The 12318-nt window shown below is 42.3% G+C and overlaps 1 protein-coding gene across 1 annotated transcript in view; it reads left to right on the top strand.

Annotated features, from left to right (window-relative positions):
- ITGA9 (integrin subunit alpha 9) overlaps positions 1-12318 on the top strand; it is a 244780-nt gene that overhangs the window by 127911 nt on the left and 104551 nt on the right. The window contains exons 16-17 of the mRNA XM_064169690.1: positions 1135-1290; positions 11173-11249. Coding sequence (XP_064025760.1) covers positions 1135-1290; positions 11173-11249 — 233 coding nt within the window. The remainder of the gene's footprint in view (positions 1-1134; positions 1291-11172; positions 11250-12318) is intronic.

Below are 12318 nucleotides of genomic sequence, written 5' to 3'. Positions count from 1 at the left end.
TTCTGAGACCTGTGGTCAGTTGACATATCAGAGAGAGCAAATAGTTGCCTTGACAAAGATCAAGCTGGGTGGCCAGAAAGCCAGTTAATGCCCTTCTTTCCCACATCTGGAAGCTGGAATTGAAACTGCATTGCATCTCAACTGCTTCTTGAAGTTGGCAAGCTGTGTGCAGAGAAGCTCACTAGCTGATGCACAGCAAAGTTGAGGGTTGGCTCATTTGATGATTTGTTGTGCTCACCTATGATATTTATGATTTCAATTTTGTCTGCTGAATTCATGTTGAGTTTTTCAGTAGCTAGAATTTAAGAGGAATGTTTTCCTTTGAAAAGGTAGAGCTGTCTGCAGCTTCTGCTGTCTGGTAAATTGGATTTTGGAAGTCAGGAGTGAAGAGAGTGCAATGAGAATTTGTCCTTGCACAGCAAACTGGGTTTTGGCATCTCACAGTGTGACAAATGGTAGGAGTTTTGTGGCTTTGCCTCCAACAAGGAAAAGGCAATCTCTTTGTCCCATCAGACAAATAAATGTGGCACCATTTCTTACACCTGCTATGAATCTAGGGTGTAGCAAATAAAGAAATGAAGAATGTTCCTGCTTTACACAGTGAGTGGTACTGTGCTGGGGGAGCTGTGAGTTTGCTTTCAGCATCATGCCAAGAGTTACCTTTTCTTGCCCCTGTGCATCTGTAATCTTGTTTTATAGCCACATTGGTATCTTCTGCCTATTCTTTTCACTGATTCTGCAAAGCAAGACAAGGTGGAGTTCTCTTCTAACGAGTGAGATGACCTCAGTCAAAGCCTAGAAGATGGAGATAATTTGCTCTTTGCTTCCACATTGTGCAGGACTAATGGAAATACTTCTAGACTTTGGTTTTTTTAAGGCAAATGTCTTAGTTTAATTGAAAAATGCTTGATTTACAGGTGTGCCAAATATGCCACTGATTCTGTGGAACTAAGGCTTTTTTGTAGATCCTCTGTCTTGTGGTATAATGTGCCTGTCCCTATTTAGCACAGAATAGAGGAGAGGAAGCAGAGAAGCAGTCTGCAGTGCTGAATATGAAAATCTCTGTGTGCAGTTGTTGCATGTAAATATCTACTTGCCTATCTGCATAGTTGAAATACCCATTTTGTTTTGCAGAAGAGAGTCAAAGATGTCATCTCTCCAATTGTATTTGAAGCTGCTTACAGCCTTGGGGAACATCTGATAGAAAGAGGAAGAGACACTAAGGAACTACCTGCTCTCAAGCCTGTCCTCCGCTGGAAGAAAGGACAAAAGATAGCGCAGAGGAATCAGGTGAGCTTTGGACCGTGTTATTCCCCTAGAAAGTCTGTGACTGACTGACAGCAGTAGAATCATAGAATCAACCAGGTTGGAAGAGACCTCCAAGATCACCAGGTAGTTGTAGCCAGCAATGAGCTCTGCCCTGAGCCTCCTCTTCTGCAGGCTGCACACCCCCAGCTCCCTCAGCCTCTCCTCACAGGGCTGTGCTCCAGGCCCCTCACTGACTTTGTCACCCTTCTCTGGACACATTCCAGTATCTCAACATCTCTCTTGATTTGAGGAGCCCAGAACTGGACACAGCACTCAAGGTGTGGCCTGACCAGTGCTGAGTACAGGGGAAGAATAATCTCCCTTGTCCTACTGGCTACACCGTTCCTGATACAGGCCAGGATGACAGTTTAATGCAATTAAACTGGCTCAAGGGATTGTTTGGTCCAGGATATTTTCTTGATTCTTATATACACTTACCAAGAACTGTGCTTACTATAGCTTGGTGTAATTGTCTGTGGTAGCAAAAGCAAATATTAAAGGTTATGTGAGCATGTCTACTGACACATGTCTCAGCAACTTGTACAGTTATTGGGTGGAGACTTGTTGTGTAGAGAAGATTTCAGCTTTCCAAGTTGTGAGTGGCTAGGCAGCTCGGTTTTGCTCAAACAGAGAAATCTCTCATGGGTCAAGATTAGGGGGGGGGGGGGGGGCGTGGGGGGGGAAAAATGGCATTTTATTTTTTTGAGTGCATATTATGAACTTTAAAACTTCCCACCCTGAGGATGACTTTCCATAAGCGTCTTTGTTGACTCCCAAGTCCGGTTGCTACCTCCATCCCCTGGAAAAAACTAGTAAGTCTTCTTACTTCAGGGAAATTAATGTGCATTTAGAACTTGGTTTGGCTTAGTTCATTGTAAGTGGTTTGTACTATAACATTTATTTTTGTATGCCCACTGTATAAATACTTGTCAACCAAGAAGGAGAAAGATCTCTTGCCAAATACAGCAGGGAGTTGTTCCTAGTAGTATCCAGTAGTGTATCTTAGAATTCAAAATGTGGCATGCTCTAGGGTTCTGCCTGTTCTAAACACTGCCATAAAATCACCTGCTGTTATGTGGATGGAGACACTGTTTTGGTATAGGAAAGTGTTCTGGGTAGATTTAATTGCATCAGGATCTTCAGGACTTTGTGGATGGTTTGCCGTAAAACTGCTTGGAAGTTAGAAGGAGAGGCAGAAAATGTTTAGGACATTCTGTTCCCAGCTGTGCCTCTGACTTGCAGTGAGAATTTGGGTACAGTGCTGCACGTCTGTGGGATAAACTTCACCTTATTAAGGCAGAGGAGGGCTGGAAATCCTTGCGTTTGGAAAGCTGGGTATGGATCTGCACATGAATTAGGTCAGTTGGCAGGTATGAGGAAGGATAGGAGGAGTTCTATAGAGCAGAGTTCTGAGCATCTCTGGTGAGTTTTGTTTTGTTGCACAAATAATGCTATTCCCTATCTTAAAATGTGCACACACCACCCTCCGGTCTCATACTGGGGTCAAAGTGATGGCAGGTCTGGAAAGGGTGAAAGGTAGAGTCTGTATACACAGCTTGGTCCAGCTTTGTCAGTGGATCCTTGTCTTCCTGCTTGAGTCAGGTTGTGTCTCTGCCAGGAAACTGGGGCATTTCTAGGCATTGCAGTGACATCTTCATCCCGGTAAGCTGGCTCTTGACACACTAATAGCCTGTGCCAGCTACTGCAAACCATTCCCATGCATCAGGAGTTAGGATGGTCCCATGTTGGAGGCCAGGACAGTTCAATTTACTAGTACAGCTGACAGTGCATTAGTGTAGCTGTTAATAGCTGAATAGTTTACAGACTAATTGATATGCTCAAGCATATCTGATGTCTTTGGGAGACTACAGGAGTCAGTCTAATTGCCGTGTTCCAGATGTAATGTTTTGCTGCTAAACTCTTTCCTCTGTGGACAGAGCAAGCTCCCAAACCGTGTTCCCCTTTTATTCTTGCAGAGATCCACCATATGCCACCCTCTGTCCTTAACTGCCATTGTTTTCCCTGTAGTTGGAGTGAGATTGCTGAAAGTGATGATTTCCTCTCCTCCCTCTGCCACGCCTTTGGCATTGTCTGTCTTTTGCTCCAGACAAGTTTGGTCAGTTGGTGCTGAACTGGCAGAGACTGGGAACTCTGCCACTGGGTTCCTGCCAGGAAATCTGTAGAGGACCCACCCTGAGCATGTGCTGAATTAGGCTGAGTATGACATTTGCCTGCTTTTTAAAGTTTTTTTTTTTCTTTCTCTTGTTGAATGGCAACAAAGAGGAAAGATTTATAGTTCTGGAAGAGATTCAGAACAGAACAAGAACAGCAGGTGTCCAGATGTATTGTACCTATGAAATGGTTATAATTAGCAAACTTGCTGAAGTAAGAATGAGTGCATATCACAGCCTCTGATGGTGTTCATGGGTCTATATGCTTGTTCTTAAGCAACTAGAGGTTTGGCCAATGACTGTCCAACTTTTCATATTCCTGTTTAACAGTAAAGGAAAAGAAAACATATCTGAGAATGTCTTAAGACATGGTTAATCCCCAGGTTAAGGTCTCAGAAGTTTCCTAAAGATAACAGTCAATCTCATATGCTAATATACACCTGAACACACACACACATGCTCACCCCACCCTCCTCCCCCCAAAATATATAGACCTCCATGACTGGCATATGTGTGGCATAGAGGAGAGTCAGACTATATAAGGACCATGCCTTAGGTGGTGGGATGTGAATTACCTGATTTTGTTTGCAGGTTCTTAAATGGGTAGAGAAAAGAGAGATGAGATGGTGTAAGCATTTGCAAGCTGAACCCTAACTTACAGTCCTGCTGGGTGGTTTCTGAGGTTCAGTGTAACATCTCAATTCCAAACTACCCTGTGGACAGAGATTTGTAATCATGAGGAAGGAACAGTTCCTGCTTATGTGCAGGGCTATCAAAGAGAACTGTAATATTCTTAGAATGCCATAAAGTCAGCACACAGACTTTACCAAGCCAGGCTTCCATTAGTTCTGTTCATATCTTTTCAGCAGTTATGTGAAAGGTCTGCAGAGCTTAACTGGTATACCTAGCATCTCTAGAGGAGGTAATAAGATAGTGTTAGTTCATTCAGCTCAAATCCTTGCCTTTTCAGAGTAGCTGTCATAAATACGACCTCACTGAAGTGCAGGTGGATTGTATGGGCTCTGACGTGCATTTAGGGGTCTCAATAGGTTAAAGGCAGACACTGTGTATGTGATGATTTGAAGACTTTTCCAGCATTTCAGTTGACAAGACAGCTGCCACATCTGTTTTTCATTTGACATTGTTGTTATGGCTTTATATTTTTAATTAGACAGTTGTGTGGTGAGTAAAAGCTCTTGACTCTTGCGTTAAAATGTGCAGGTATGAAAGCATCCTGCACGAGAAAGATTCATCTTAAACAGTTCCACTTTTAGTAGAGAAATAAAGAGTTTTAGAGCAGAAAATGTTCTCAAATAGCATTAAAGAACCCTCCTGAGATGATACAATTGAATTATTCTGCAGTCATCCAAAATAAATGGACAACCATTTAAGACAAGGCAGGAAAATACATTGAGAAACGTGCTGCAGAAATCCATCCTATAATGGTGTGGGGAGATGGGACAATTAATCCAATAGGGCTTTTCCCATCCATTGTTCTATGAATTTATAAGGCCTGAAGTCTTGTAAAATGAGAACACTTTTTGGATGATTTCAACTGTTAATGACTGAGAAAAGAGAAAAAAAAAAAAGCCTCCCTCTGAAATATGAGTGAGTCAGGCTAGAAATCTAATAAAGCTCTGAAAGGCTTGGGGTCTATTTCTACTGCCACCAATTGTCATTCTTCACCCCAGGAGAATATGAGTACAAAAGGCTGCATTGTGAAATCCACTCATTGCCACGAGGGATAACCAATACATATGTTAGTTAATTCATGCTTGCTTACAATAGCTAACAGGTTTCATGCCTGCTCTTTTCTAAACAGCTGATTTAATGTGAGAGTTCCTGTTCCTTTTATATTTTAATGTTCTCTCTCATTTTTAGATTGTCACTCCAGTCCAGTTTCTAACCCTTACTGAAAGCAAGATGCAGGTGAAATAGGGGAGAAAGGATTGCATTTGGCCTTAGGCCTTTTGATAAGTGGCAATGAGGTGCAGGCCAAGTCTTCCACTCAAAGTGAATTAATTCCTCTGTAGCCTTCCCCATCTGGAGAAGCTTGGCTTGCATGGTTTGCACCCTTACTGGTGCAGTCAAGTCATTGTTACTGGCCAATGTCTGTTCTGTACACTAATGCACTGTAAATGAGCAACTGTTTTCTTTGCTTGAAGATGTACTCTGATGAAGTCAGGAGTATGGGCCTGAGGGGGCTTGCTGACTAACCTTGCTCCTCTGCAGCATGCAGGGCCAGCACAGCTCCATGGCTTCATAGCAGCGTCCTGCTGAAGGCTTATTGCTCCCCTGGTAATCTTGCCCTTCTTGTGTTCTTTTCGCCACTCACTAAGGAATATGGTGAAAACCATTTATGATTTTAGCCAGCACATCTCACTAAATCCTGGAAAGCTTTTCTCAATATTATTTGCTCCTCTAGTGGGAATTTAAATCAACCATTTTCTCCCTGGCTCAGCAGGATACATGAATGGACACTTCTCAGGAGTACTGTATGAAACATAGGATGTCTAGGGAAATCAAGTCACTATTTTTCTTTCTGTGGCCAATAGACCACCAAAAATAAAGCTCTAAAATCTGTCTCCTTTATGTTTAGGTATATTAATATCTAAGTCATCAGTCTGTAAAGCTATAAACCAGCAAATAGTCCCTGGAAAAGGTAGTGAGTTTGTAATTCAGGTCTTTTCAGAATGAAGCTGCCCAGGGAGGTAGGTGAGTCACTGACCCTGGATGTGTTTAAGGGTCATTTGGACGTGGTGCTTAGGGATATGGTTTAAGGTGAATCTGGTAGAGTAGGGTGGTTGGTTGGATTTGGTGATCCTGAGGATCACTTCCAACCTGGATGTTTCTGTGACAGTTGTATCACATTTCCTGGTCCCTGATTAATAACCTAGGAACTCAGTTTCTCCAGATAACATGGCAATAAGCTGTACAGCATCAACATCTAAAAAGAACTGTTCAACTAACAAGCCCTCCCTTTTCCTGCCCCCTTTAAATAGAATTACTTTAGTCTCACCAGCATGATCTAACTGCTAAGTCATGCCTGTGCATACTGTAGGGCACGGTGACGATACACAGGAAATCAGTGTAGAGGTTGGAGTACTGTATTCTTAACCCAGTTTATTTTGTATGACCTAAGATATCCTGCTGAAGGACGTGGCACAGTTGAGGAAGTTAAAGGAATGGATCCTCAGCTACCAGAGCCAGCTGTCACGCTTTTAAAGAGGTGCTGTCTGAACCCTTTGTAGACCTTTTGTGTGAGCAAGCAGTTAAAAGCCAGATCCAGAACGAATCACTCTTCTCCTATCCAGACCATAAACCATCATATTTTCAGGAGTTCTTCTGAGAGTCCTCTGTCTCCCTGTTTTCTTCAAGCATTTTCCTACAGCTGTCCTTTTCCTTCTTCTGTGAAAGGATAGGCACAACTCCTACTGGAACATGATACTGGTAACCTCTCAAAGTCTTGATTGAACATTTTGGCCACAACTTGAAATTTCATAGAATTGTAGAATCAAGCAGGTTGGAAGAGACCTCCAAGATCATCCAGTCCAACCTAGCACCCAGCCCCATCCAGTCATCTAGACTATGGCACTAAATGCCTCATCCAGTCTTTTCTTGAACACCTCCAGGGACGGTCACTCCACCACCTCCCTGGGCAGCCCATTCCAATGGCAAATCACTCAAGTTTGAATATCTGGAAATATGTTTGTTTTGTTCTTTGTTTATTGGATGATCTTCAGTGTTTTCTGTGAGCAGGAGTCCCACAAGCACAAGTTTTTTTTTACTCTTGTCTTTAATTTTGATAGCCATTGAAAGAAAGCAAAACAATTTAGCCAGCCAGGTTTGAAATCCCAGATTGACTTCCTCTAGGCAGAGAGCTCTTACAATTGGGCTGAAGCAAAGCTCCTTCTTGCTTGTTTTACCTCCTAGCAGCATTCCTTAGCAGTCCATTACCAGCAGGAAGGAGAAGGAGGATGTCTTCACACCTAATAGCCATCAGCTTTGTGCTTAAGGATGCCTTGGGATGCAGGAACTAGGAGCTCATCCTCCTCCTCCTTCCTGAGGCGGAGGGCATTACCAAAGTGGAATTTAACTCAGTACCTCTCCTTAAAAGACAGAATGGACATGGAGGTACCTTGCTTGAAGCTGTGATGAGTGTCAGTCTAGACATATCTCCTTCCTTATCAAGTGGCCCTAGGTCTCTCCTTGCTGTACATTTGATTATGTGCAGATGTCTATGTCCACTCTTTATAATACATCTATCTTAATGTAGGCTTTATGATTTGCTCTCTCTTCTAACCTTTTGGGATATACCTGATGCTTCCCTTGACCTCTCAAGAAGCATCATTCTTTCCACCCAGAAAGTACCCTTAGCACACAAACACCTATTTCTATCCTAGAAGTGCCAGACAGAGGTACAGTGGCCATGAGCAATGAGATGGAGCTGTCTTTATCATTCAAGACAATTTTTTGCCTCTTCCTCCTGCTTTTGAAACTTTTTTTGGGATATATTTCTTATGCAGAAGTTTCCTGAACATCTACCATATACATATTAAAAAATGTGAGGATCTGCTACAGTATGAGTGGAATCCAGTAAGAATCATTTGATTAGACTTTAGTAAAACCACCACTTAAGAGTTGCTCCTCTTCTTTTTGAGTGACAGGAACTGCAGGAGTCATGAAGTGTTTCTACAGTGTGATGAATTTCTGTCCTGCTTCTCTCTTAGATCTGGCTAATGCACACAGCCCATTGGCTACCCTGTTCAATCTCTACAAATCCCTAAAACTGGTGTTGTAAACTAAAACCACTTTAAAAAATGCTTGAAGTTAAAATTTGTGACTGCAGGGCCTGTGCACATCTCAGGCATGGGCTCCTGTTCTAGCAACAGGCAGTGCTGAGTTAGTTTCTGATCAAAAAACAAATCACAGCCCGAGTAGACCAAGTAAGGGCACAGTAACAATATATATAAGCAGTGTTCACAGACTTACAGTGTGTTTACTCCTTAGTTCTTTAGGCAGGATCTGAGCAGGCAGGCATTAGTCGACTGGAAAGGCAGAAGAAGCAATGGGCTGGGAAAGGGGAAGCTGAAGTTAGCAGAGAAGAAAGTGGAGGATGTAGATTGACTGTGAGGATTGAGGCTCTAACTGACACAAAAAAAGGGAGTTGAAATAGAGTCATGACAACATCAGTCCAGACCAGGGAAAGATCAGAAAACAACAGAATAATCCATAGAGGTTATTAGCTTGTGCTGGAAATGCGATGCTGAACCAGCTGTGGCTGCATCAATGGGTCCTAGCAGCTGGCTAGACTGCAAATCCTTTCTCCCCCCCAGTTGTGAATAGGTTCAAGATCCTCCACAGAGGCCAAGGGTTCACTCCTAGAGAGTCATGCATCTGGAAACTTAACCATGCCTACTCTTTCTCTCACCTCAGTGCTGCGTGGGAACTTGGGTTTCTATGACGTAACGAAAGGCTCCAGATGTATTTCAAAGTAACTTGCTGTCGAGTGCATGACATGTTGGAAGAGATACAAGCTCAGTAGTTTGAGAGAGTGAGGTATTTGTTCATTCTTCATGAGGAACCACAGCCATAGATTTAGTAACAAAATTCCAGGGTGATTAGGTAGTTACTTAAGCGTACTTACAGTACACTTATTCTTTGGAACGTGCAGGTCATATCTTTGATTGCTCTGTTCGCTTTGCCAAGAGTTCTGCAATGCAAACAGGGGAAACTGTCAGGCAAGAGTGGTTTTTACACTTTATTTTTCTTTCTCCTCTGAAGGTCAAATGGTCTTTGCTATATATAGCACTATGGTGACTGAGGATTAATTGTGAGAACTTTTGAGTCTGTACCTCTGGAATGTGCCATGCTTTGAGGTGGGGGGTACCTTGTGCTAGTGCCTGTATCAGGACCATTCTCATCCTTTGATGTGGTATTTTTTTATTGAAGAGGGAGGGTCAAGTTCAGCCCTTGTGAAGAAATTCTCAAAGATTTCCACTTTCCAAGATTCTGAGAAAGCAAAATGTGAGAAAGGAAAGTAAAAGGGTAAATAGCCCCAAATGAACTCTCCATCTTCCTTCTTTTCTTACAACTCAGTTCAACACAGCAGAATGTGATAATCTGCTAGTCCAACTGCACAAAGATCCACTCCTTCTTGGAGAGCTCTCACTCTCTATGTAAGAAAAGGAGACCAAGCTGCCTTCTTAACCAAGAACCTCCTTGGAGAGAAGAGAACTGGAAATCTCTGTTCCCTTTGGGCTTAAACATCAGTCTTCCTCTAGTACTCATGCAGTTGGGCAGAGCTCTGAAAAATGTATTAATTCTGTATCTTCTTTTATCTCCTGAGTCTCTCCAACTCTGGCTGTCATCTGGCCTGCACAGATTTGCTGTCTTTGTGTATATGGCTGAAATGCGTTTGCTTTGGTGATAAAAGTCATAGAGAATCACAGAGAATCATAGAATCAACCAGGTTGGGAGAGACCTCTAAGATCATCCATGAAGCTAAACCTGTAGAAAGGAGCATTCACAGGATCACAGGGTGTTAGGGGTTGGCAGAGATGTCCAGAGATCATTGATTCCAACTCCCCTGCCAGAGCAGAACCATATTCTAGTGTAGGATGTGCAGTTACTCATCCAGACATTAAAGGACAATATCAATGGATGATCAGGTTTGCTAGCTCAACAGGGTTGGTAACTCTCAGTTTGGGTATTGTCCTTTGGTAAGCTGAAGAGCATTAACACTCTGAAAGAATGAATCTTTCAGCCTGAAAAGTCTGTTCATGTTCAGAAAGGTATTGTATGACAGGAACATGTTCTCTTACACAATCATAGAATCAGCCAGGTTGAAAGAGACCTCCAAGGTCATCCACTCCAACCTAGCACCCAGCCCTAGCCAGTCAACTAGACCATGGCACTAAGTGCCTCAGTCAGGCTTTTCCTGAACACCTCCAGGCACAGCAACTCCACCACCTCCCTGGGCAGCCCATTCCAATGCCAATCACTCTCTCTGTGAAGAACTTCTTCCTAACATCCAGCCTATACCTCCCCTAGCACAACTTGTCATCGGTGTCTCCATCATTCAGCCAGGACAAGCTACTGTGGAGATTTGCATAGGACCACAGACTTCTTATGTATTTTGCCTTATTTTTGGTGCTTCAGTAGCATGCTTGTGTCTGGTGATATGTTGTCCTTTCACAGTTCCTAGCTTTATCAGTCTTAAGTTTTCTAAATGATAGACTTCACTGTAGTTCAGGAAATGAACAGTGGTTCCATTATTTGAGTCTATTTCTTAGTCTTTCATATAGACTGGTGAGAATGTTTGGTGCATTATTTCCTTACTTGGAATTCTTAGTACTGAAAATAGTTTCATAAATAGTTTTCCTGTTTGATTTACATGGGCATGCATTGAGAAGAGAAATCAGTGCCAGAAATAGCCTGAGCAGTAATTCTTGTCAGATGAGAAGTGTGAAGGGATTGAAGAAAACCTCTGAGAGACTCTGATTTTTGGTGAAACTTCTTGTTCAGTTAGGACTGAATAAAAGCAGTTCTGATAAAGACTCAACTCTCACAGTTGCATGTTCCTATATCACAGGTTTTGGTGTTTTCTTCACTCATCCAAACGTCTTCCTTTGCATTTTAAGCTCGCCCTTCTTGTGCTGTAACACTTCTTTTCTCTGTTCTTTTTTCACAGACTGTTTTTGAAAGGAACTGTCAATCTGATGACTGTGCTGCTGATTTGAAACTTCAGGGTAAATTGCTGCTGTCCAGGTGAGTAGGGGAACTTTTTGTTTCCTTTCTTACACACCAGCATGTTCTTTACTTTATGCAAGGCAGCACTGAAAAATCAAAATGCAAACACTGTCAGTTTGTGTCCAGACTAGAAGGATGATGATTGTGATATCATCTTTAGTGCAAGATGTATTGATACCGTCTTTAGTGTAAGATGTATGCAGAGTTGGAAGTCCTGTGATGCCTCCAGCTCTGTGCACAGGGCTGGATATCTTCACTTGCCCAACTGCAACACACAGAACTGGAGAAAAATGATGACATAGCAGGGAGGGGCAGGAAAAGTAAAGATCTGTGCCCACATCAAGTGTCAGCATGGACTCCATCATTTTTCGAAGACAATAAAATACTGTTTCTGACATGATTGGAGTAAAACCCCCTGGAGAAAAGCTGTCTCGTTCAGAGAAAAAAAAATTGATGAGGAAGGTTGAAGAAACCCCTCAGAACATTGCAAATTGTCATCTTCAAATGATCTTTCTCTGTTTCTGAACTAGCAGTTTTTATAAGTATCCTGAGATACTGCTCTCCTTTGTCAGATTCTTCCTATTAGCAACTTGGAGACAGATGCCTGATTTCACTTTTTTCTGAGATAATTAAACCTCATCAGGCAGACTAAAAGTGAAGTTTATGCTCTGTCCCTTGGGGGTAGTGATCCTAGGGAGATACCTATTGTTTTGCCAGGATGTGGTTATTAGATTTTGGGATAAATCAGGCTAAAGGTGAACTTTACAGATCACTTCTGTTTCCTCTTTTTTTCCAGTGTTTTTAGCATAATTTTAGAAATGGAAGTGCTGATGAGAGTTAGTTAATTGTCTACCAGAGGTTTTTCTGTTTGATGCAGATGGGTTCTCTGAGATGCTTTGCTTTAAAGGCAGGAAACAGGGAAAGAGACTTTCCTGCTTGAGGGGGAAGATAAAAAATTGAAAGAAGGCAGAAGTAACAATCAGGAACTATATACACTTTTTATGGGGGTGTACAGCATCTTGTAACTGCACTTGGAGACAAAACTGAACCAGATTTCTCACCTTGGGGATCTCTTTAATGTTTATAA

Source organism: Pogoniulus pusillus, chromosome 32 (assembly GCF_015220805.1).
Source record: "Pogoniulus pusillus isolate bPogPus1 chromosome 32, bPogPus1.pri, whole genome shotgun sequence".
Taxonomy (NCBI): domain Eukaryota; kingdom Metazoa; phylum Chordata; class Aves; order Piciformes; family Lybiidae; genus Pogoniulus; species Pogoniulus pusillus.
This window is presented reverse-complemented; position numbering and strand designations above follow the sequence as displayed.